The sequence below is a fragment of the Haemaphysalis longicornis genome, unplaced genomic scaffold, assembly GCF_048455015.1.
Source record: "Haemaphysalis longicornis isolate Haplotype H1 unplaced genomic scaffold, Haemaphysalis longicornis Haplotype H1 scaffold_23, whole genome shotgun sequence".
NCBI lineage: Eukaryota > Metazoa > Arthropoda > Arachnida > Ixodida > Ixodidae > Haemaphysalis > Haemaphysalis longicornis.
Window position 1 is genome coordinate 109,932 of NW_027526306.1, and position 25,846 is coordinate 135,777.

The 25,846-nt window shown below is 49.9% G+C and overlaps 2 protein-coding genes across 2 annotated transcripts; one reads left to right on the forward strand and one right to left on the reverse strand.

Moving 5' to 3' along the window:
• Positions 1-2,955: 2,955 nt before the first annotated feature.
• LOC144172515 (uncharacterized) lies at positions 2,956-5,887 on the reverse strand. Its single transcript, XM_077701200.1, has one exon. It carries the CDS (start codon positions 5,853-5,855, stop codon positions 3,036-3,038), a length of 2,820 nt encoding a protein of 939 aa, XP_077557326.1. The 5' UTR covers positions 5,856-5,887; the 3' UTR covers positions 2,956-3,035.
• Positions 5,888-8,574: 2,687 nt separating this feature from the next.
• On the forward strand, positions 8,575-25,479 carry LOC144172494 (uncharacterized). Its single transcript, XM_077701187.1, has 5 exons — positions 8,575-8,643; positions 16,177-16,282; positions 22,656-22,757; positions 22,900-23,109; positions 25,448-25,479. The coding sequence occupies exons 1-5, from the start codon at positions 8,575-8,577 to the stop codon at positions 25,477-25,479; spliced, it is 519 nt and encodes a 172-aa protein (XP_077557313.1).
• The last annotated feature ends 367 nt before the right edge of the window (positions 25,480-25,846 follow it).

The following is a 25,846-nucleotide window of genomic DNA, read 5'->3' on the forward strand; positions in this document are numbered from 1 at the left end:
CCATCGCGGCCGGCGTTGCACAATTGTGCGCCTGGCTCGCGCGACGGGAGCCATACGGGAGGGCGCCAGCGACCGGAGGGTTCGTCGGCGCCAGGGTGGAGGCGTTGACCCTTTTCCCCTCTGCCTTACCCGAGAACCAGTTCTTCCTCTGCACTAGCCCCACCATAAGGCGAAGTCTGGTGGGACGTCAAATGATGAGAGGGCGGTTTCTTGTCTTGGGGATGCGATAGCGAGCGGACGCTTCGGCGCGCCGGTCCGGGCCTGGGGAACGCGCCACAATGGGACGCATCCGGGCGAGCTGGGCGACTGCAACCGCGCTCGCACGCGTAGCGCTCCGCTGCTCCGGTATGTCATCGGTGAGTCGAACCATCTCGATCTCTAGCGTTGTTTAATGCCTCGCTCACAGTGTTACCGTTATGGCCTACGATCAGTCTGCATGCAGTGTATTTGATTCGCACTTTTGCAATAAATGCTTCCATTGATGTTTTGCCCTCGCCGCCTCCTGCCTTTGTCTGTCTCCGCAAACAACGGACCCGTCCACAGCCGGCGCTCGCAAGGCATGTTTGCTGAGTGCGATGTCTGCGTGGTGGGAAATAACTGGTGTGTGAAACGTAGAATCCCACAACTCAGAGGGATGAGCCAGTTCCGGAAACCGCGACCATCAGAGGCTCATGTCCTATTTATCAATTGCGATTGGAGCGAAAGCGAAGGCTCTATATTGAAAGGCACTACATCGACACCAGCATCCCCACACACTGGAGATGTTTTCGCACTTCATGTTACCCCAACAGAGTGTTTCTCGGTATTGAGCAGGGTTCGGGCTTGTTGGGTAAAACCCTAAGCAGACTACCCTCACAGAGGTGTTACAGCAGTCTGTCTCAATTTTCATCAAATGGTCTAAACCTCGGCAGCTAACTGAGCAGCGAGAATCACTATAGTGGGGGTGAAATCGAGTGAAAAGACCTCTCTCTTACCCAAACAGCTCTTACCCAAATCAAGACAGCTACGCCGCAGTGCCAGCCGCAGGATGGCACGAAGGCGACAGCTGTCTTTCAACAAGCCCGCAGTAAGACAGCTACGCCGCAGTGCCAGCCGCAGGATGGCACGAAGGCGACAGCTGTCTTTCAACAAGCCCGCAGTAAGACAGCTACGCCGCAGTGCCAGCCGCAGGATGGCACGAAGGCGACAGCTGTCTTTCAACAAGCCCGCAGTAAGACAGCTACGCCGCAGTGCCAGCCGCAGGATGGCACGAAGGCGACAGCTGTCTTTCAACAAGCCCGCAGTAAGACAGCTACACCGCAGTGCCAGCCTCAGGATGGCACGAAGGCGACAGCTGTCTTTCAACAAGCCCGCAGTAAGACAGCTACGCCGCAGTGCCAGCCGCAGGATGGCACGAAGGCGACAGCTGTCTTTCAACAAGCCCGCAGTAAGACAGCTACGCCGCAGTGCCAGCCGCAGGATGGCACGAAGGCGACAGCTGTCTTTCAACAAGCCCGCAGTAAGACAGCTACGCCGCAGTGCCAGCCGCAGGATGGCACGAAGGCGACAGCTGTCTTTCAACAAGCCCGCAGTAAGACAGCTACGCCGCAGTGCCAGCCGCAGGATGGCACGAAGGCGACAGCTGTCTTTCAACAAGCCCGCAGTAAGACAGCTACGCCGCAGTGCCAGCCGCAGGATGGCACGAAGGCGACAGCTGTCTTTCAACAAGCCCGCAGTAAGACAGCTACGCCGCAGTGCCAGCCGCAGGATGGCACGAAGGCGACAGCTGTCTTTCAACAAGCCCGCAGTAAGACAGCTACGCCGCAGTGCCAGCCGCAGGATGGCACGAAGGCGACAGCTGTCTTTCAACAAGCCCGCAGTAAGACAGCTACGCCGCAGTGCCAGCCGCAGGATGGCACGAAGGCGACAGCTGTCTTTCAACAAGCCCGCAGTAAGACAGCTACGCCGCAGTGCCAGCCGCAGGATGGCACGAAGGCGACAGCTGTCTTTCAACAAGCCCGCAGTAAGACAGCTACGCCGCAGTGCCAGCCGCAGGATGGCACGAAGGCGACAGCTGTCTTTCAACAAGCCCGCAGTAAGACAGCTACTCCGCAGTGCCAGCCGCAGGATGGCACGAAGGCGACAGCTGTCTTTCAACAAGCCCGCAGTAAGACAGCTACGCCGCAGTTGTAGTTGTAGTTGTAGTTGTAGTTGTAGTTGTTCCAGGAATGCCACCGTCCCCCGTCGGTCAACAGCTGCGTTGGCGACGAGGTCCTTCCGCAGCATCCCCAGGGCACGCCTCAGCAGCTCGACGACATGAATGTGAGGAGCACCATTCACCGTTCTTCGCTCTCCCGGTTGCAATCAAGACGTCTGGCGGAGCAGCAGCCGCATGTGGTGGCGCTCACACCTACCCCGCCCAGAGAACGAAGTGAGGACGGGTCCTACCACTTTTCAGACATCACGACGCCCACATCCTTGAACAAAGATAACGTGAGCCTTGGAATGGAGCCCTGCAACAACTCCAAGGTGCCGGTGAAAGACCACATTCCGCTTACCACGATGGGTAACATGAACACCCCAGGAAGAGAATCTTGTGCCGACCAGAAGGCAAAAAGACGACCGATACCAACATCTTGGGAAACTCATCCACAAACGTTTATGAAGAATCCATTGAGGATCCTTCACCTACACCTACAGTTACACCTGACTTTTGTGACAAAATACATGACGTTCTTAACAATCTGGTCTTAAAATTTCCACATGCGCCGTTGTTCTTGCTCGGGGACTTTAACTTACCCAAAATAAACTGGTCAGTGCCTTGCTCTGCTTACAGTAATCTGTCAGGAGATAGTACTACATTTTTTAACATGTGTCTCGACTTTAATTTGACTCAGCTAGTTGACAAACCAACCAGAGTGGGTCCGACGTCCGCTAACATACTAGATCTGGTCCTGAGAGAGAGAGAGAGAGAACAACTTTATTAAGCTTCCTGCAGTAACCCCTACCCCACCCTCTTCGGATGGAGTCTTGGGTCGACGAGGCCGGACGTCTTCTTAGCGGCGAGAGTCGCTCCCGGTGGTCTTCGGCGTACTCGGGTTCCCCCTTTCTGCCTCCGGCCCGTCCGGTCGCTGCCTCTCGACCGCCGCTAGAATCTGCTGGACGGCCTTGCGTTGCACGCCATAGTCGTTGGATCTCTTCGCCTCCTCTATGTGGGGCGGGAGAACGTCGGCATTGTTGGCATTGTTCGCGCTTATGCAGTCTTTTAGGATGTGGGCCAGCGTGGCCCGCTCTTTCCCGCACAGTCTGCACACATCAGTCACGTAAACCTCCGGCCACAGGTGCTTGGCTAGCACTGGGGTAATCACTGAGTTTGTCTGCAGTTGACGGAGCACAACCGCCTCTTCCCTAGTCAGTCCGGGGTGAGGCAGGGCCATCGTTCGTCTTCCTAGTCTATACCATGAGATCACCTCGCTGTAACTGGTCATGGTGTCCTTGTCGGGGCGATCCACTTCGTCGGCGACCGCCGTTCCCGTGGCACGGCCGGCTAATCCTCGCGCCACGGCGTTGGCCGTCTCGTTGTGGTTGGCGAGCCCCAGCGAGCTCGCCACCCCTTCGCCCGCATGTGCGGGGAACCACTTAATTACCACACCGCCGTTGTCGCTGTTGGTTTCGGCCTTGCGTAGAATACGCGCGGCCGCACAGCTCACCCGGTTCTTCGCAAAATTGCGCACTGCCGTTCGCGAATCACACAGCACCGTCTTTGTTCTTGGGTCCGCGATGGCGAGTGCCACCGCCACTTCCTCGGCTTGGTTCGGCGACTTGGTCTTCACACTTGCCGCAAGCCTGGTCTCGCCGGTCTTGGCTTCGACCACGCTGACGCTGAAGACGCCGTTGATGTTTTTGTAGCTGGCCGCGTCCACGAATACCGCCCCTTCGTCGTTTGAGTGAAGTGCTATCAGCGCTTTAGCCCGTGCTTGCCTTCTTTCCTTGTTGAACGTTGGGTTCATGTTCCGTGGGATCGCGCTTACGACGATGCGTTTGCTCGTCTCCCGCGGTATCTGCTCCCCCGTCTGCAGATCTTCTCTGACGCTGACGCCTAGTTGTCGTAGTATTTCTCTGCCGGTCTTGGTTTCCGATAGTCTTGTGAACTGCGCCGTCTGCTGGGCTTCCGCTATTTCCTCCAGGCTGTTGTGGAGTCCGAGGGCTTCGAGCTTCTGCGTGCTCGTGCCTCCTAGGAGCCCCAACGCCGACTTGTATGCCTTGCGCAGCATCGCGTCGACTTTCTTCCGCTCGCACTGCCGCCAATTGTGAAAGGCGGCGACGTATGCGACGTGGCTGACCACGAAGGATTGAACGAGTCTTACGAGTCGTTCCTCTTTCATCCCACCTCTTCTGCTCGACACTCTTCTTATGAGTCGCATCGCCGCGCCGGTCTTGGCGTCGAGTTTGGAGACCGTCTCTCCGTTGACCCTGCTGCGTTCGATGAGCATTCCTAGGACTCTGATCCTGCTTACTTGGGGAATGGTGAGTCCCCCCTGTGTTCTTACTGTTATATTGTCGCCGTCTTTGGTTGGCTGCTTGTTGCGCCTCGCTCCCTTGGGCGGGATCACTAGGAGTTCCGACTTTGCGGGGGAGCATACCAGTCCCGAGCCCCTCAGCTGGTCTTCTACTGCTTCCAGTGCTTCTTGTAGTTTGCTCTCGATGTGGCCGTCGCTTCCGCCGGTGACCCATAGCGTTACGTCGTCGGCGTAGACTGTATGTCGTACCCCTTCGACGCTCTTCAGTCGGTTGGCGACCCCGATCATTACTAGGTTAAAGAGCAGCGGTGAGATTACCGCTCCCTGCGGCGTTCCCTCGCTGCCTAGTGTCTTCTCTGGTAGTTGTAGGTCTCCCGCGCAGATTCGGGTTGTGCGGTCGGTAAGGAAGTCTCTGATGTAGTTGTACGATCTTTTTCCCAGATTCAGGCGCGATACCTGGGCAAGGATCGCCGAGTGCCGAACTTTATCGAAGGCACTCTGCAGGTCCAAGCCCAGTATTGCTCTGTTGTCGTTGGTGTTGATGTCGTAGTCTACGATCTCTCTCTTGAGCTGTAGCATAGCGTCTTGGGTCCCTAGCTTACTCCGAAACCCGATGAGCGAGTCCGGGTATAGTTCTGCTTCTTCGAGGTAGTGTTGCCACCTGTTCATGAGTACGTGTTCGAGCAGTTTGCCTACACACGACGTCAGCGATATCGGTCTTAGGTTCTCGACGCCGGGTGGTTTGCCCGGCTTCGGTATTAGAATCGTTTTGGCTTCCTTCCATCGGCGCGGTAGCTTTCCGGCCCTCCAACATTTGTTGAAGTACTCCGTCAGTGCCGCGACCGTTGCGTCGTTGAGGTTTCGTAGTGCCTTGTTGCTTACTCGGTCGGGTCCCGCCGCCGATCTTCTATTGAGGTCTTGCATGACGTTTCGTACCTCCCATTCTTCAATGTCCCGGTCTATTTCGGCGTTTTCCGTTCCCTGATATTCTGGGTGTTTTTCTTTCGGGGAAACCGGGAGGTATTTGGCGTCGAGTTTTCTCTTCACCTCGTCCTCCCCGTCCTTCGCGATCGCCTTGTGGATGATTTTGCCGAGTTTATGCTGCTGTTCGCCCTTGGTTTGGGTTTCGTCCAAGAGGTGTCGGAGCAGTCTCCACGTTCTACCCATGTGGAGTTGTCCGTCCGCCTCCCTGCATGTCTGTTCCCACTGTTGTTTGCCGAGCTCCCTGCTGTGTTTTTCTATCTCTCTGGTAATTTCGGCGATCTTTTTTCTGAGCTTTCTGTTCGTACGTTGTTGGTTCCATTTTCTTTTTAAGGCTTCCTTTGCTTCGATGAGGTGGGCCAGTCGGCTATCCATCGTGTGTACGTTTCCGTCTGTCTCTATCTCAATCGTTGCTTCCTCGGTTGCTTCCACGATCGCTTTTGCCCACGCGTCTATGTCCTCTATTTTCTCGTGCTGAGTTGGGAGGTGGCGGCGAAACTCTTCCCAGTTCGTGTATTTGTGTTTTTTTTTCTCTTGGCTTGTGTCGTTTCCGAGTGGGACTCGTATCTCTATGATCATGTGGTCGCTGCCGAGATCGATCTTGGTGTTCTTCCATGTCGCGTCCCCTCTGCCTTCGATCCTTACGAACGTCAGGTCCGGGGTGGTGTCTCTGGCGACCGATGTGCCCGTTCTCGTTGGGGTCTCAGGGTTCGTGATCAGTATTAACCCTGCGTCCGTCGCGTCTTGCATTAAGTCTCTTCCTTTTTCGGTGGTCTTGTCGTAGCCCCAATCGTAGTGTGGTGCATTAAAGTCGCCCCCGATTACTACCGTTCCTTTTTTTATCGTTCTTAGCGCTTTCTGCATGAGCGTGCGAAACTTCTGTTTCCTGTGCCTCGGACTGCTGTACACGTTTACGGCGAGTGTGCTTGTCTTCGTCCTCCTCCCAATGATCACCTCCACCGCGCAGCTGTCGGTCCAGTTGCCGGTGTTCAGCTCGTGCTCGACGAAGACGATGCCCTTACGGACGAACGTGCACACCCCGCCGATAGGCCTGTGTGCTCCCGTCTTGTTTTCGCTCAGCGTCTTTGCAGCTTTGGCGTGTGCTCTGTACCCTGGTAGTTTTGGTGTTTCTATGCAGTGCGTTTCTTGAAGCATGAAGATGTCTGGTTTCCTGTCTATCCCTTCTAGGTGTTGTATTATCGTTGCCCTTTTACTTTGGTAACCATTACAGTTCCATTGCCAGATTAGGAGGTCCCTGTCCGGCTTCTGGTCTTTTACTGTCTTTCGGTCTGGCTTGGTCCTTGTACTTGGTGTTGTTGGGTCCATAATTGTTGCAATTTAGTGTTGATCTGGGTCTCCACGTTTTGCATGAACGCTTGCGTTTGGGATTCCATGCTCTGCATGAATGTTTGCAATTGGGTTTGCATCTGCCTCATTCCGCTCTGAAGATCCTGCAGCGTTTTCTCCATCTTGCTAAACTTATCCTTCGTCGTTTTTGCTAGCTGTTCGCGCTCCCTGTCCATGCGGTCGAGACGTGCCATGAGTCTTCTTTCCTTGGTGTTTTCGATTATCCTTTTCTTGTTGCTGGGTTCCGTGGGGTGTTCTTCGTCGCTCTCGATGTTGCTCTTCGTGGCTTCTTCTTCGGTGACGGCTGTTTCCTCCTTCCTCATCGGTGCTGGTATCTCTGGGGCGGCTTGCTCCTGTTTTTGCGTTTGGGTCTGAGCCATCGGTTGGAGGTTGGACCTCAGTGCCTCAATTAGCTTGTCGATCTTATCGTCTATCATTTTGAGCATCCGTTCGCTGCTTTCCCTGATCATGTCGTAGACTTCCTTTCTCGTGAGCTTTTCTTCGCTTCGTTGTTGTTGCTGTTTGCCCCTAGGCACTTCCTCTGCTTTGGCTCAATTCACTGCGCCCGACCACGTCAGCTTTCCTTCGCGCTGCGGCGGTGGCGGGGGCTCCTGTCGGCTAGCATTTCTTCCACAGCTGGTACTGCGCCGTCTACTCTCGCTTCTCTCCTTGCTTGCCTGCAGGTGCGGGAAGTCTGACGTCTTTTGTGGCTTTGTCTTCTGCAGCTGTTGTTGTTCTAACCCTGTCCTTCGTTCCCATCGCCGCTTCGTAACTACGAAGGGCACCTTGAACTTGTTTTTGCACACCCTGTCTCCCGTCGGGTGCGCACCCCCGCATAATTTGCATCGGGGCTTACACACTCCTTCGTGTTCCGCGTTAGGGTTAGCTATTCCACAAGCGAAACATACTCTGGCTTCCGGGGTCGGGCAAACATCAATTCGATGTCCAACTTTGCCGCAGCATCGGCATACTTCGTGGTGTTTTCTGTAGAGTCCACATTTTATCAACGCCGCTCTATATTTCACGTATCTGGGTACCCTATGTCCTTCGAAGAGGACGATGACTGCCGTAGAGTTTCCGATTCTGTGCGCTTCAAGCGCTAGCGGATTGTACTTCGTCACAATTGCTTCGTTAATGTCCTCTGGTGTTTCGTCGATCGCAATGCCTCTAATTACTCCTTTGACCGTCCCTTCGGGCGCGGTTCGGTATGCATAGACTTCGTACTCCATGTTTCCGAATTCTATGGTCTTGACTCTGGCGTACACTTCGGCTCTTTCCTCGCTTGGGGTGCTAACTACTAGAATGTTCTGCGCCGCGTTGACGCACACCGTATCTTCCCCTTCGTGTTCCCTCACCGTACCTGCGGCCGCCATGATCGCGCCCGTGACAACCGAGGTCTCGATCTTGGCCATGTTTAGGCCTCCCCTCGGTCTAATTACAATCTTGTGGTCTTCCCTGGGTATCGTTGCCGGCATACGGGCAGCTCTCTTAATGTTTTCCGTAACGGGCTTGGTGAAGTTAGCCCGCTCTTTAGGTCTCGATTGTCGTTCCGAGGCGAGAGTTGGTCGCTCACCTTGCTGGTCCTTGGTTTTACGCATTCTTCTGCTCGCCGCGATCCATCCGCTCGACTCGCCGGGCGTCGCGTCGCGGCCTCCTACTTGAACGCACGTTCTTCCTTCGAAGTTGCCGACGGTAGTTGCCGGCATGGTCTCGGGTTCCTTGGCCTCGCACACCTCCATCGCCGGTGATGACGCCATCTTGGTCGTACGCGTCGTTAGGCCTGGCTCCGGGGAGAGTGCCCCCGGGGGCCGTACTCGTGAGCTAGGCCTAAGGCTTAGCTCGGCGTGCACATGGCGAACTTTCAAAGTCCAGAAAACGGTGAAAGTTCACGTACCACTTGGTCGATGGTAGTATCGGCCGGTTCCCCGTACCGTACCGCTCACTTTGGTACCAAATAAACTTTCGTAGCTGGCAATTACGCTGCATTAATCGTCACAATTGCAGGAGCTGCAACGAGACACGTCCGCTCCCTCCGGCGATCGCAGCGCCACCCCCTGGTCCTGAGAAATGTTCCAGATCTTGTGCGACTCCTAATTTTCCTTCCTGGTTTAAGCGCTCATTGTTTCATTCATTTTACCTTAGAAGCTGAGGTTTCGCGCCGGCTAACACACAGCAAAGCAATAAGAAATTACGCCAAAGGAGACTACGCTTCAATTAATACAGAACTAGAATGTTTTATCGATGCCTACATGGTAGGCTTCTTTGATCGCACGGTTGAACACAGTTGGCACTTGTTTAAAGAAAGAGTTACGTTTTTGACTAACAAATATATTCCTTTAGTTGTTATTTCTGGCAAGCAACGCTCACCTTGGTTCACATCTGATCTAAAACGACTGCAAAACCTAAAGAAACGCTCATTTCGTGTAGCCAAACGCAAAAATGAGACATCCCGCTGTTTTGCTTACAAAAATATTTCCGACGCTTATCATGCAGCCATAAAAAAAAGCAAAGGACGTCTTTTTTACAAACACTCTCCCCTCGCTTCTCCAAAGTAACCCAAAAATGTTTTGGAAGACAATTAGACCTAATAAAAGAGAACTTATATCTCTTAGATATGCTGACAACCAGGTCATGCGCAGTGACGAATGTTGTCGCGTTCTGAATCAAGTATTCGCCAAGTCGTTTTCAAATTGTCCTGCGGATGTTGTGCCGCAATTATGCGATTACAACTTTTTTCCTATGGATCCTATTGTAGTCGATCCTGTTGGAATTATGAAGCGGATTCATGACCTTAAACCTTCCAGTTGTGGCGTAGACGAAATTAATCCCAAGCTCTTAAAAAACACCGAAGTTTATTCGTCAATAATCCTGCCACACATCTTTTTTCAATCCCTTCAGTGATGTGCTGTGCCAATATATTGGAAGGTGGGGAAGGTCGTCCCTGTTTTCAAATCCGGTATCCAAAGCTCTCCTTTAAATTACCGGCCAATAGGCAGTTTTAGCATATCGTTACCGTGTTTACGTTACCGTTTACCGTGTTTGCGGGAGAAGACTGCGCAGCGCGAGAGTTGCCGCGAACGGCAACTTACCGGCACAGGCTTCACCGTCGCCAGCGCTTCCGGCAACACGGTAAACGGTAACGCAAACACGGTAACGATATGCTAAAACTGCCTAATATCGTTAACGTCTATTTCCTGTAAACTTTTAGAGCACGTCATTTATTCTAACTTTCTATCATTCCTGGAATCCAACTCCTTTTTCAGCCCATTTCAACATGGCTTTCGGAAAAATTACTCATGCGAAACTCAGCTTCTAACATTCACACCCGACTTTGCATCAGCTCTGGATCGCGGTTCATCTGTAGACTGCATCTTTGTAGATTTTCAAAAAGCGTTTGGCAAAGTGTCTCATCAATTATTACTTCTTTAGCTCAGTACCCTAAACATTGATCCTAATGTGTTTAAGTGGATAGAATGCTTTTTGACCAATCGCACCTAATTCGTTACTGCTAACGAATGCAATTCTCCCCCTACTGATGTTAAATCCGGTGTACCACAGGGTTCGGAGTTAGGTCCTCTGCTATTTTTAATATTTATTAACGACCTTCCTAATGATATAAATTCCTCCATAAAATTATTCGCTGATGATTGCGTAATTTCGCGAAATTTGTGACCGAACGGACACTTTTAATTTACACCCCGACCTCGACACTGTCTCTAAATGGTGCAGCAAATGGCACATGATACTTAACACAAACAAATGCAAAAGCATGACCATTACGCGCAAACGTTATTCCCAGCAGCCCTTTAATTACAAAATTACTGGAGCCGCTCTCGAATACGTTACATCCTACAAGTATCTTGGTGTTCATATCAGCAATGACTTAACATGGCACACACACATTAATTATGTCTGCAGCAGCGCAAACCGTTCCTTAGGATATATTCGCCGTAATTTGTCTCATGATCCATCCCTCCTCAGGTTAACACTTTATCGGACACTAATTCGCCTTAAACTAGAGTATGCCTCGGCAATCTGAGACCCTGCACAACAAAACCTAATTTCTCTTCTGGAATCTGTACAAAACCGCTCAGCTCGATTTATACTTTCCGACTACTCCCGTACCTCCAGTGTTTCACTAATGAAAAATAACCTGTTCTACCAAGCTTGCACCATCGCAGAAAAATTTCACGACTCTCTCTGTTTCACAAAATCTATTTCCATAACCCATCTATAAGACGCGACCTTTTCTCACGACCCACGTACATATCATCCCGCATCTACCATCCGTTCAAGGCAACAACGTTCCATCTGGCCGCACCAACGCATTCTCAGATTCATTTCTCCCCAAAATTTCTGAGGAATGGAACTACCTTCCCCACCACATTGTGTCCATTGAAGATCCGGCATCATTCAAGAATGCACTTTCTGTACATGTAATGCAGTAACCTGGTTTCCGGAAATATGCTTGTGTTTACATACTGCCTGTACTTCTACACTGTTACCTGTTTTCATGAACTGTACCCACCCCCTCTGTAACGCCGTAAAGGCCCTGAGGGTACTCTAATAATAATAATAATAAAACCGTGCTCTCACCAAATCCGACGCCAAGACCAACGCCGACGTATACGCTCCCTTCCGTCGCCACCGCTGCCACCAGCTGCCTGGACGACCGCCGGCTTGCCCAAGAAGGGAGGCGACGCACGTAGTTCCAGCAACACAATGCCCGTCGTTCCTTCAGCGACGCCTATTTTGTGCGCTACCTAGCCAATCAGAGGGTGGCAAAATAAAAAAAACGAACTAAGCGATTACAACAGCCCGAAGACGGGACACGGGAAAGGAGGAGACAAACATGTGCACTGACTATCAACCACATCTTTTTTATTGCATTAGGGCGCAACCTTTGTACGAAAGAGTCAAATCTACGCAACAATAAATAACAAATAGAAGAAGGCGACGGTGCTGTACGAATTCTTAAAGCACACAATGATGGTAGGAAACCCGTATCAATTCGAAAGATATGCGATCCCTTTTCCGTTCACGCGAGACACTGGGCATACGAATACACTCGTCGCAGCATTGTGCGATACAGAAAGCCTCGTGGGTCACGCGTGCCCTTTCTTCTTTTTTTTTTCCAATGCACAGCAAGCTGAATGCCAGCATGACCCTTTGAGAAAGTTCTCGTAGTCACGCAGGCGATCGTCAATGCAACGTCCTGACAAGACTGCGGGATTTTGTAAACAATTCTGTGCCTGCATTCCACAACCGAGCATATTTCTTTTCGCAAGACTTTTCTGCGTTATGCACTGCGTTCCAAAAAGGTGCGGGCCAATTCACCCTGTGGAGGGCGTTTCGAAAGCGACGCTTTATACACCACCTACCACGGGTGCCTACGGCCCGGTTGCGTTATTCACACGTTACACTGTACCTGTAACACGTTATTTATTATTTCACTTCAGCACAATGTTCAGAACGGACTGATGACCGGTGTGATACGCACTCAGACTTTGCGTTTTCAGAGCAGTTATATTATTCGTGAAAGTTAACTCAAAGCACATTCCACGTATGGTAGTCGGTTGTTTGGTATCGGTATTGCACACGATTCCAAACTTTTCGAGGTCTACCTGGACAAACCACTGGTGCACACGGCCGCCACACGTGCCGTGGACGGAGCGCACAGAGGCGCGAGAGGTCGCGTGACGCTATCACGTGGCATTCAGCGAGAACGCAGGGGGTAAACCCACAGCTGTGCTCGGTGAATACACCGTCTGTCTCCCCTGTATCTGCGTGTGCTCGTAGCTCAATTGGTAAGACAACGGGCTCTCGCTCCGTTTCTCTATTCGGTATATGCACGAACAGGAAGCTATCGGTTTTCAGAAGGTACCTTATGCAGGAAACACTAGAGTAGGTGGTGATAGAAAATTCCTCATACGTCTCCTTCGTGAGGAACTCGCTTGGATCGCCGCAACTTCTTTTAACATCTTCCAAGTACATAGGCATGGTAACCTCCAGCCACTCAAGCCTGTCATAGTCAGCATCGCCGTAGTGCCGGACATCGGGGAACTTTTGGCGCAGGTGCCGGGTTGTATTGCTCATGTCCAGAAGTATGAACCCCTGATAGAAGTTCCTGATGAATGTGATGGTGTGGCCTGCAGTTGCGAACAATGGGCTGCATGTGTGCCTGGCTTGTTCTTTTAGGTGTTACAAGGCAGCGGTCACAGCCGGAGGCAGAACTTGAATGGTCCTTCTCACGTTCATCTTTTCGATATTATTCGTATGGACGGGCTTTCGGTGTAGATAACGGACTGGTTTCACCGTCAGGTTCTCCTGCAGGTCATACACATACTTTAGGTAAGATACCTAAATTTTCCCCTTAGGTCCTACGTCATGAGCGTGCGTTCTTCATTCTTCAGCACATCGCGTGAGTCGAAACTTAGGAGTACAGGTTTGTTACAGTCGCACGGGGGTTCTACTTCAAACGCCAGAGTGCCCTGGTCCAGCATCTTCATTTTGACTCGGTGGTGGTCGGTGACAAGTTGCACTATGCGGCAACCACAGGTTTTTTTTTTCCTTTTTTCATCACAAAGAGTACTAGCTCGGGAAGCTGACTACCCGTTGGACGTTTAGTGAAGAAGTAGCCTTCTGGGATTGCGTACGACGAAGACAATCCACTTAAAACGAAGCAGAGGAGGGAGTGGGCTAAAACAACATCGTTGCTGCTAATCCAACATCCGCTTGCCTAACAAAGCATGCAGTCCCGCTGCTTGTTATACTGAAGCTTTTCCCTAAAGGCCAACTGCACTCAAATTTTCGACGGCGTAAAAATAAGGCCATCCAACAGGGCCAATAAAAAGAGTGCGACATGCAAATATACTGCGTTTCAAGCGTGAATGCGCGCGACGCAAACAGCTCGTGAAGATACGCGGCCATTACCGGCGGCCGGGCGTCACATAGGTGATGGAACGGAAGCATGCGCATCAGAATCAGAGGCCGCTCACAGCAGCCTCCAAATGCGCGTGATAACGCCGCGTGTCCCATTGTTATTTCCACAGAAGAAGTCCCACTAACGTCTGCCCAAGCTAATGAAGTTAGGCGCAATTCCAACACCACGTTGCTATCGATCAGGATGAAGAAGACCGTCCGACAGTTATTTTTGCATCAGAAAAAGTTGCAGTGACATGTTGGACGCGATAGCGTTACTTTGACGCCGAATGAGCGTTTTAGAAGGGAGTTGCTGCGTTTACAATTTCTGCTTTCCAGTTACCGAAGGTTAGCCAAGATGGTTTTAAATTGCCCTGACACACAAATAACAGACGCCATCTACGCTTGTGTGGCTGAACATGTGGGAGTGAAGGTTGCGGCTGCTTGATCTTGGTCAGTTTCAGCGACAAGGCGACACTATCTGTCGTACAAAGCACTTATTCCCTTATGCCGTGGCTCGTCTAAGCGTTTTGGTTTTGGTTTTTACTCTACGCTACCTCGAGCAGTATTCGCGGGGTGACCAGTTTTGCCCTTGCGCGCTAGAGGTCAAACCACACCCCCTTCCGTAAGCGCCCGGCAGCGTATTCCCAAACCATATCCCGTAAGAGACCAGGCCGACCCCCCCCCCTAAATAGCGCCCCAGCATCGTGATGTCACCGACGTCACTTCCACTGTTGCTGTAGCCAAAATGGCGGCGCCCATTTGAAAGCAGTCCTGCTGTGGCGTCTCAGGCTCTCAGGCATTGCGCTTGCTTTGGATCCCAGGATGCATGCTTTGACAAACTACGCGCACCGCTACGTATTGCTCAAGTCGTCGCTACGCCTTTGCGAAAGTTCGCTGCACGTTTGCTTTTGTCGTGAGAGGAGCGCAGCGCCAGCGCAGTTAGAATCTCGGTGATTTGCACGTAGGAGGCATTTGCACGCAATCTTTTGGCTGATACCTTCAGTGCTAGGTGCATCTACTCCAAATCATTACGTCCCCAAAGCACTGGAATCGCGAAACAGTAGCCTAAAATCGATATCGGCGCTCTGCATGTAGGTAGGGGGTAAGTGATTGCTATCACATGTACTCGCTCGCACGCGTACGGAGTGAATTGGCGTACAGCTTGCCGACTTACCGCACAATTATTCTTCCAAATCTCCGCCTGCGCGTCGCTTAGGCCTGGGCGGTGCTCTATAAAATAATTTTGCCTTATTTTGAGCATGTTAGATGCGTTTTGCAATAGTGGCCAATAGGCAAGCTCTGAAATTGTTCGACACGTATGCATATTGCGTAAGAATTCTGGCCTGGTGCAGAGGTAGTGCCGAGTGCTTCCCCTTCTCTACACACACGCCCACACAAACATTTTGCAAAGTATATTTCACCTTACGCGCTGCGCTGCAACGGCGTACCCGTACGAAAGCAGTCGCTGTTCGTTTTATTCGAGACAAGCTGCTTTCTCAAGCTGATCCACTTTCAGGCGCGAAAACTCTTTATTCCTTAAAACAAACTGAACGTCTATATGTACCCTTGTTTCATCTTCAAATAGGCAGCGTTGGTATAATGTTGACACATTTTATAGCAAAGTTTTTTTGTTTTATAGCAAAGCACTGATATACTCGCACGATGCTGCTAACGAACTGACTACACACCGGCATAAATCTTTCGTTGAATGCCGGCGTCACACTTACACGGATGCTTATCAGGTAGGGCAAAATCCAGTCTCAACAGCGTCTCCTGATTAGAACCGCTATCAATCATTGCAGCTCGTTATTCCACATTCAAACAACCGCGCCAAAAAGGGGGTAAGATACTAGCGCCACAGGCGGCTGCTTTACACAACAAAACAAGTGCGAAGCTGTGGCAGATTTCCGAAGCTTATGCGTGGGGAAGGGAATATCGTGAAGGCGGTGTTTTTTAGGACCCCACACAAAAAGAAGAGTAGGTTTTGCTAATAAAGCCGTACAAAATTATTATGAATTCTGCAATTAGTTTGCAAATCTTTTTTAAATTTAAATGTGGAAGAAATTGAGATGCAACTTACTGACTATTTTCAAATTTTCAAATCTGGGGTGCAGTGAATGCCGGGAAGCCTCCATGCCAGGAAGCCGTGTTGCACCGGGAATGCGCTCTAGCTGTGTTTCAAACCGTTTCCTCTTTTGTGGTATTATATTTAACTGAAACCGTCCTTCCGTGTCGACGTCTGTCGTTAGCTGTGCCAGCGACTACAGTAGGTTTACTGTCAGCAGCGATAACGCTGGTAGTGTGTGTGAAAGAAAACTGGAAAGTTCGTTGCGCTCTCAGCGGTGGCTTCTCATTCACTGTAGCGATTTTAGTGTGAACATTGTATTGGTGATATGACGCCTTCAGAATTTAGTCAAGGTGGCAGAAGTGGCGTCGTCTCAAGAAAGAGGTGTGCAACTTATGGCTCCCAGCTCGGACACACGCGGCTTCGGGAAAATGTTTTGTTGTAATTCTTCTGGGACACACTTCAGGTGAGTGTACGCTTAAAAAACTTTCCCTGCCAGACTATGAACTTCCAGCAGCTTCCAGTGTGAGGCTTGTGTTATTCGAAAGATTTCGTGTTTTATAGTGCCCCCAGCGCTTGTCCGAATGCAAACGACGCTTTGTTCACCGGGAAATTAATCAATTCAAGTTAAAAGTTTGATTTCCCCTCTAAATCGTGTGTTTTTGTGGTCCGCAATGACATCACAGACCGCCCTGCAGCCTAGGGTCCCTTGATTCACGCGTCCGCCGTACAGGGTGGCGACACGTATAGGCGGTATTCAATGAAAAGTTTAGCGGGAGATTTCTCCGCCTGGCAACACTGAAAACCGCCATGTCGGTGGCCACCGTGCCAGCGCATGCTCTTTGCGCCCGCATCTCGAAGAAGAAGAAAAACGAAACACCAGCGCACGTCGTCTGCTGCGTTTCAGACCGATTATCGGTAGTGGCGTCAACAGGTATAATATTATTCGCACTCACATTAAGTGGTGGCGCTCTTCCTACCCTCGAGCACTTCGAATCCGCGGAGGATGAAACCGCGGCGGCGAACGGCATAAGTCCGACGCTGCATTTGGCTGCCACCGCGGATGTCGACCCAAGTGCACGCGCACCGCATCCACGACTTTGTATGGTAGGTGCCCTCTAATACGTGGTTGAGTACAGAAACCGAATACTTTCTTTGGAGAAATGGTTCACGCGTACACAGATTTAGCGCTGGCTTTCTCGTGCGCTAAATGTTTCACACCCAGCAAAACAACTCCCGTCTGACGTCAGAGCGCGGCGGCTGGCAATCAGCCGATCTGCGGCGGCTACTTCATACGCGTCTGGCGGTAGGTAGATCGTACTGTGCTGCACTCAAGTACACTTGGCGTCGAGGTATTACTACAGTGTACTAGAAGTTTTAGAGTGGCCCGAGCGGCGGCCTCTCCCATTGCTCCGCTGGGTCGACTTTGGCGCAGAAAATAAAACCGGTATAGCGGCGGCGCTGCTGTCGTCAACAACTGAACAGCCGGCGCTCCCCAGCACTAGCTCCCAGCCTGCACGCGGCAATATTTTCGTTGCTCGCTGCGGTGTTTCGCGCTTGCGAAGCTGATTTATTTTGGATTATGAGGTTTAACGCGCCCGCGCTACACAGGCGATGAGGCAAGCGGTACTGGAGGGCTCCGGATTAATTCTGACCACCTGGGGATCTTCAACGTGCGCCGAAATCTCGAAGACACGGGCGTTTTTCGCTTTTATCCTCCATCACAAAAGCAGCCACCGTGGCCGGGAATCGAACCTGCGCCTTTTGTCAGCTGGCTTAGAAAGTAGACGCAGAAACGTTATGACTCCGCTTGAGCAAACTTTAAACTAGTACGACCCGCCATAAAATTACCGACCTCCCCCCTCCCCCCCCCCCCCCCGCACAACGATACTTTCTCATTTTTATGCGCTTTCTGAAAACGTTAATTGTTGATATACAGTAATCTCTCGTTAACTCAAAGTCGTAAAATTACCTGAAAATTTTCAGATAAGCGCGGAGTTTCGAGTAAAGTCAAATGCAGAAAATTTGTAGCCAGGTCCCTGAAATAACAGCTAGTGCTGCTAACAAAAGCACTATTGCACAGGGGAGATTTCGTAATACAGGCAAAATAATTTGCAGGAAAAAGAATTTTTTTTATTGCAGAAGAAAGAACTGTGTTGCGCTCGCGCGTTCGCATCTGCATCCCAGAAAATCGCACCCGAGAATTATTAACGCATCGCATGAATTGGTGGTCGCCACCGCTACATTCTACCTTGTTACAAATCAGACGCAGCATGTATGTTGTTTCTGCCGTTGTAGGCACTTCTGGAGGCTCCTCCTAGTCCGCATGATCAGCTGTGCTAACGGTAACGGGGACGCGTAACGGGTAACTCCGGTAACGGGGACGCGTAGTCCGAGTAAACTTGCACTTCACGATCGCGTTCGGTGAGTAGTGGTTGTAATCATTCGAACGGGGACCTTATCAGCTGCCTGCAGCGGACTTTGCCTTGTGTCCTCTCTGCCAGTATTTCGAGACATCCGTGGTCCTCCGAAAAAACGTTTGGAGATAAAGCGGGCAAATGCGTAGCGCCTATGGGAGGTAAACAAACGGTGAGAAAACGTTTAGAGAAGATATTGTGAGATATAGCAGAGTTCGAGTTAAAGAGGGATTAATTTGACGGGCTGGCACCAGGAATGTTCTTCCCTTCCCCTTCTTGACTCTGCGCATGAAGCAAAAGCGGCGGGGCGCACATTCTATGCTGCAAAAAGTTTACTGTTTTTTTACGTTCCTTTTTGGAACGAAAATACCAAAAGCCTTCTTCTGGGATACCCCTGCCGTTGATGCTTGTACTGTTGTTAGTGGGCTTTCTTATTTTATTAACCTGCTATGTCGCATGCAGGCACTTGGTAAGGAAGTGTGCACTGAAAACGAAGTGCCAAGTCTGCAGGACCAATCCTACATGTCAGGGGACTATGCCGCTGTGTTTACTACCCCTTGTAATTTGGGGGTACTTCTGAATCCTTCCGCGCATTTTTTAAAGTTTATTAGCGATCTCTAGGACGTTTTTACCAGTTGCTTCAGCGACAAGGAGCTCCACCATGACAGCGTTATGGATGTGCTGCAGCCCTTATTCACAACAAACACCTTAACGGCGTTGGTTGCGACCAGCACGTGAGACCTTGACAGCAAATTTGGTTTGGTTCTGTATACATTGTGACACGGATTCATTTCTACATAAAATGTTTAAACAAGTTCCGTGATTACATGCGAAGGTGGGAGCAACACCTTAAACTCAGCCGTTGCTAATGATCGAGGGCGAGTTATGAAAATGCGTTGGCCAAAAATGTCAATTTAAATCTCCATCTTAGCGTTATTCCTAAACCTTTACATGTGTAGACTTTGTGCATCATTTCCCGCGTTACATTTCATTTGCTGGGCTAGTATTGAAAATGAAAGCAAAATGTGTATTTGTTCCAGTACCGTTTATTTGAACCTCCATGTTAGCGTTCTTAAACCTTTACCTCTATAGTAGACGTGTTATATTTAATTTTTGTCGCGGTCAATATATTTTCTGATCTATGTTTTGCATTTGCTTTATGTGCGTGTAATTGTCCCCTCAGTATACTTGTGAATTAAATTTGTGTTAATTTGATTCAACTCCTTTCTTGATCGAATCAGGTGAAAGGTGGTGCGATTAATAGAACTTTGCGGCAATAGTTCTATGAAAGACGGTCATTGGGACAACTGATCTAACCACTGGGCTAACCCTTTTTTAGTTAAAAAGATATCTCGCTTGCGCGCGTCAATTTCTGTTCGGCCACCACAGTGACCCGTAATTACCCCAAGCGGGCCACTGCTTAAATACTGCTATAATAACAACTCACGCAATAAAAAACAAACGCAACTTATGATATTAACCCACATAACTGCAGCGCGAGCGTAAATTGCAAGACAATAACCAAAAAATTATTTTGAGAAGCTATCATCCCAGTCCTTATATTTTTTCGTGTCATGTCCTCAAGCAGCACAATAAGGACACAATCATAAAACAATCATGAACTGGTTCATATTACGAAATTCAACGCAAAATACTTTATTATCGGAAATCGAAAATGTCGCTGCAATTGCTTTATTTACAATCCGTTACAAATGCTGCACCGAAGGAAAATCCGTAATTTTCCTTGTTGTCGAGCGGGAAAGGCAAAACTAACGCAAAATGAGCTGCAGCGTTTATTTTTCATTTCGTTACCCACAGTCCACTGTACCTACAGTACATTTCAGCAATTGGACGACCTGCAGAACAAATTTCCAGCGCTCCGCGCGTAAAGCGTTTTCTGTCCCGGCCGGCCACGCGGCCGTGCGCGCGGCCAGCCGCCGCTTTCGCTTTCAATGATCGTTGACTACAGCGCCGCCGCTATTTTCTGCGCGAAACGAGCACCTCTCCGGGCGGCCGGTCGGGCCACTCTAAAACTTCTAGTACACTCTAGTATTACTTTGTGTTCAGAGGGCAACAGTTTGCTAATGATGCAGTAGTTCCTGCTGTCAAGCGGACCACTGCGCTCACGTTGCAACCTTTGTGCCATGACCGACTCGCACTCGCTCGTAGGTGTGCGCGGAGGCTGGGGTTGAATTGCAGATTTGGTTGTCACACTCATGAGCGGAATCGTGACTTTTCGTGTAACCAACGCTATCGCTAACCACCACACTATCGCGGCACAACTGACTATCGAATCACTCGCACACGCATTGCACGGGAACCCAAGGTCACTCGCGGCCCGAGGCTGCATCCTGCATGGCCGCCATGAAGGCATGGGTATGGTGTACTAGAAGGTAGAGGTGTGTCGTCCGGGGAGAAAACAAATGGAACGCGAGGGTCCCTTTTGCGATGAAAAATTGTAGGTGGCGCTGGCTGCAACAGGAGTTCCCAGGCGACGGCCCGCCGGCGCTGTGCCGCTTGGTGTGCCTGCTTGCTCCGCGGGTTGGTAGCAGACGACACGCGGGCTCCTTTTCACTTTGATTGTTCCGAAGAGTGCTCTTTCCCGTTATTTGACATGTTTTATGAAACTTGATGCAATAAAATGGATATATAAGACTCTTTAGTGTTATAAATGTATAAAAATCCTCACAGGCGATGTAACAGACGATACTTGTCGAACTGATCTGCCACCTCGGCCTATTGTCGTCTGCGGCTGCGTATCTGCGTCGTCGTTCTGGTGCAAGAAACTTACAGCCGTTTCGCGCATCGTTTTATCGTTGGAGATTCAACACAGTGTGTGAGAAAAGTCTCAGGAGTGTGATTTGTGCACGAAATGACGGAAAGGCGCCGGGATAAGAGGGTTAGCTCTTGCTTTGTGCCGCTCTGCAACAGCGGACTGCGATCATGCAAAGAAAAAAGGTCGCTTTTTCGGGTGCCCGTGGAGCCCGATCGCCGTGAATTGTGGTCCAGGAATATAAAAAGAGTTGACAGGCCACTAGACGCAGGCAGCGTTGTCTGTGAGAGGCACTTTGAACACCAATTTATTAAGCGGAAATTCCAAACAACAGTGACCGGTGAGCTCGTGGAAATTGAACGAGAGCGGCCGTTGCTTACAAATGATGCCGTTCCTACGATTTTTCCTGACGCACCAAGCTACATGACGAAGGCACTTCCTAGGAAGAGAAAAAAAAGGAACCTGTGCGACCAGCATCTACCGGCAGCAAAACGACAGAAAGGGTTGCGCCTCGAAAAGGAAAATTCTGCGGAACCAACTCAAGACGTGGAAAGTGAAGAAGCTTGGGTCGCCGAAAGGCAAAGGGTATCCTTCGGCAACCTAAAAATGCCCCAGTCCTGGTCCAAAATCACCCTTCCCAGCTGCCTAAATGTGTTCCAGTACGCCGAATGTGAGTCCGATGCTTCTGGAGAGGAGAGCAGAGTAGCTTTCAAGAAGATGGTAAGAGTTGAAGTGGCAGGTTCAAGACAGGATGAAAGGGCAGTTGCTACCGTATACCTGAACGGTAAAAAGTCGCAACAAAAAGAGGTCGCAACACCAGGAGAGGCTGAAGCCCTCATCAACGATGTGAACAGAATGGCCTTATGCCTTGGCGCAGGGCTACACCCGGTCGCGAGCAAATGCTCATCCTTCAACGGGAAGTTTTTTTTCCAAGTAGTGTTCTCGCACAGTCAAAGATGGTCAGGCGAGTTGCATTCACTGCAAGTATCAGCGAAAGCTAATTCTTAACCAGCTTGCGCGAATAAGATACCGATTAAAAGCTAGGAACAACACAGTTGCTGTTCGGCGGAACCTGAAAAAAATGAGGGCGAAGCTAAAGAAAGCAAAAATTCGCATAAGCCAGATGAAGGCGATGAATGAGCAACTGCCGGAAAAGCAGTTCTCAGATAAAATCAAAGGCCTCCCCTCTAAACAACAGGCCGCCGTTCGAGCATGCTTTGAAGCAGCCAGGAGAAAGTCTACAAAGGGTATGAAGTACCGAAATGGCTGGCTGCTCGAGTGCATACTAATGCGTATGCGAAGCCCGCAGCTGTACGAGCACTTGCGGTGCCACGAGATCTTGGTTCTACCTGGCCGCAGCTGCATAAGGAAAGCAATGCAGCATTTCAAAAGCGGCTTAGGATTCAATCCAAGTACCTTTGATGCCTTGCGTGAGAAAACAAAGACAATGGACGACTTCAGCCGACATGGGCTAATAGTATTCGACGAGATGAAACTTTCCGAGAACATCGAAGTGAAATCATCAGGCAAGTTCTCTTCATATATTTTACCATACCAATTAACAGAAATAAAGCATTGGTCTTTCTGAGGTACACACAAATAATTGCAATCAGTGTTGTTCCTTACCGTGTTAAACGATTAAAACGCAGGCTCCATCGAGGGATTCGTCGACCTCGGAGGGCTGGGAGAAGAGAGTTCTGGAGGCGAGCTTGCTGACCACGGCCTGGCGGTCGTGTTCCAGCCTTTCACAGGTATGGTGTATACACTGACGATGCACCATGCGGGATCGATATTGTGCGATATATCCGTTTGCCTAATTAAACTAAGTTACAATATCAATTTCTGCGGTTAAGTTAAATTGTAATATACTGCTTTACTGTGTTCATTTTCCAGGACAGTGGATGCAAATATTGGGAGTATTTGCGTCAAGGGGCAACGTCAAGGCGGCTGCACTGTCGAAAGTTGTGCTGGAGGCGACGTTACTCTGTGAGCAGGCGGGCCTTTTTGTCGATGGTGTGACGTGCGATGCTGCCAGCTGGAATCGCAGCATGTGGAAGCTTTTCGGCATTAGGGTTACGTTTAAGCACAATGCACCTCGCGCTGGTAACGTTGGTAATGGGATGTCATGTGTCGAGTTCATAATTATTTACTCGGTGTATTCTAACAGGCTGTATAAAACTTTGTTGTTGTTGTTTTTTTCTGCATTCAGGTTCCTCAGCAAGCATCAAGTGCAAAGGCCTCCACCCAGCTAAAGAACGCCGCTTTTTACATTTTTTTTTCAGACTTCCCGCATTTGATGAAAAACGTACGCAATGGCTTTCTAGAGACCGGCTACGATACACCGAAGGGTAACGTGCATGCTGGCTTCATAAAAGAAGCATGGGAGAATGACCGCAGCAGCGTCACACTCAAGGTCATGCCTCACAAAAGCAGGCTGCACCTCTACCCGAACGGCTTCGAGAAGATGAGGGTAGGCCCAGCTCTTCGCCTCTTCAGTGAAGAAGTAATAAAAGGCCTATATTTTTACCGCAGCCAAGTAGAAAAGGTCTATGGACCTGCGGGTGAGACGGAAGCATTTATTTTGCGGATGTCGAAGTTGATCGCCATCATGACATCACGCTGTGCAAAGACAAGTTTGAGACCGGACTCTGCCAACGCCGCATACTTGAAGGAGTTTCTGATTTTTCTGAACGAATGGGAGCTCGTTCATACCCGCGATTGAAAAAAGGTGTTCCTAAGTGCGAACACGGCGGAGGGCCTCCGCGTGACTGTGCAGTCAACGTTAGATCTTGTTGCTTACCTCTGCACCGACTGCAACTTTAAATACGTACTCACATCGAAGCTCAGCCAGGACAAGCTGAAGAATCTTTTTGGAATCGTCAGGCAGTTCAACGGCACTAACGATCACCCAAACCCAGCACAGTTTCTGGCGACATTGAATGTCCTAGCGTTCTACAACTTGGCACGGCCACCAAAGGGAGGAAACTGTGACCCCCAGGGGCCCAGACTATAACAGCGTTGCTCGGTGAGGCAAACGCCACGTGCCGTAAAAGCTGCCCTGATGTCGTCAGTAAGTTGGACAAGCTGGTGGACGTGGGAAATCTTGAGGATGCAGAGCACGCCATGAACTCGTTTGCACCGCAGGACCATGAATACATCACCCAGAATAGTCCAGCTCGCCTTGTCTACTATATGTAGCAGGATACGTAGCCCGAAAAATGATCCAGAAGACAGACTGCCGACCTTGCTCTGAAAGACTCACTATTCCTGGGGAATCTGCTCCGTCAGATGCACGGAACGAGTTTATTGAAGAGTTTGACCATGGTGGCCTTCTTTATCTGTCTGGCGAGCTTGCCAGGCTTGTAACAACTCTGGAGGACTCGTTTACCGTCTTTTTTAGCCACAACAAGATCACCGCATCAAGCATGACAGACCTTGCCACCTTCTTGCAGGGCGTGCAGTTGCCGAAAGTTGGCTGTTGCGACCATGAGCGGGAACTAACACTTGCAATAGTGAAGTTTTATATACTTTTACGATTCCGCTTCTATGCCAAGTCTTTGAACCGGGAGAGAGCGTCTAAAAGAGAACAGCTGAAGCACCTGAAGCTGAGGAGGTGTAACTAGGTCGCATGCTTGGAAGGGCTGGTCTTTCCCGCTATTATTTGTGTAAGCATTTTATGAATGTAAATGCGTACCGTTAAGGAAGAGCACAGTAGAGAGACTCCCATGACTTGATTGGAACTAGGTCCCGTGTGACGATGTCAATTATTTCAGGTGATTTGAGCCTATTGTTACAGTTCTCGAATGAGCCTCACACTAGTTTGTAAATACGATTTACTTTTATTATCTCATAAATTTGTCTCTTTGTCTCCACTGATAAGAACCCTTGTATGTATACAGAATATACCAAGTTCACAAATGAAAACATGTTGTCTGCTGTTTATTTCACTTTTAGGCATGCACGCATGTTGTATCGTTTAGCACATCTCTTTGGTTTCTCTCGTGAAACATGAAAAATTCATGACACGCGCGGAAGCGTACCGCACTGATGCTGAGAATTAAAGTTCTTTAGGTAAATGAGCGAATTCTCTCGATGTGAAGGTAATCAGTAATCCCTCGTTAACACTATGTTGTAAAATCCGCGGAAAATTTTGATATAAGCGGAGTTTCGATTTAATTGAAACGCTAAAAATTTGTAGTTGCGGTAACAGAAGCTCTACTGCATAAGGGAGCTTTCGTATACAGACAAAATAATTCGCAGGAAAAACCATTTTTGCTATTAAGGAAGAAAGAACCGCGTGGTGCTCGGTCTACTTCTCGTTCGCAACTATTCCCAGAAAAGCGTTCTCGAGCTGCTGAATGCATCGCATGTTGGTCGCCGTCGCTACATTCAACTTCGTAGCAAAGCTTGCGCAGCATGTTGGTTCTTTTTGCCGTTGCAGGAACATCCGAGGGCTCCTCGTCGTCCGCATGATCAGCTCATTTGTGCACAGCTATCTCAACGATGTCGGCGTGGGACACCATATTACAGCGTGTACCCCGCGTAAGTTAACCATTCAGCGTAAATTTGAACGTTCCGCGCATACTGGGAGCTAAGGATTCAAACGGAGACATTATCAGCTGTCTATAACGGACTTTTCCTTGTGTACTCTACATTTCAAAATATTCGTGGCCTCCCGAAAAAAACGTTTAGAGACAAAGGGGGACAAAGACATATCGCCTATAGCAGCCATATATAATTGAGCGGTGTGAAAAAGTTTTCGACTTTAGCGATTTTTCGAGCCTTGCCATGGCTGGCGCCTTGCAGGTGTCGTGAAATTACCCCTCCTCCCCCGCCCCCC

Coding starts and splice junctions, on each gene's coding strand:
- LOC144172515 (XM_077701200.1), bottom strand. CDS start 5,855: ATGGATAGCCGACTGGCCCACCTCATCGAAGCAAAGGAAGCCTTAAAA.
- LOC144172494 (XM_077701187.1), top strand. CDS start 8,575: ATGACGCCATCTTGGTCGTACGCGTCGTTAGGCCTGGCTCCGGGGAGA. Junction 16,283..22,655: donor TCTTCTGGGACACACTTCAG/GTGAGTGTACGC, acceptor ATTAAAACGCAG/GCTCCATCGAGGGATTCGTC. Junction 23,110..25,447: donor GCACAATGCACCTCGCGCTG/GTAACGTTGGTA, acceptor TTGCCGTTGCAG/GAACATCCGAGGGCTCCTCG.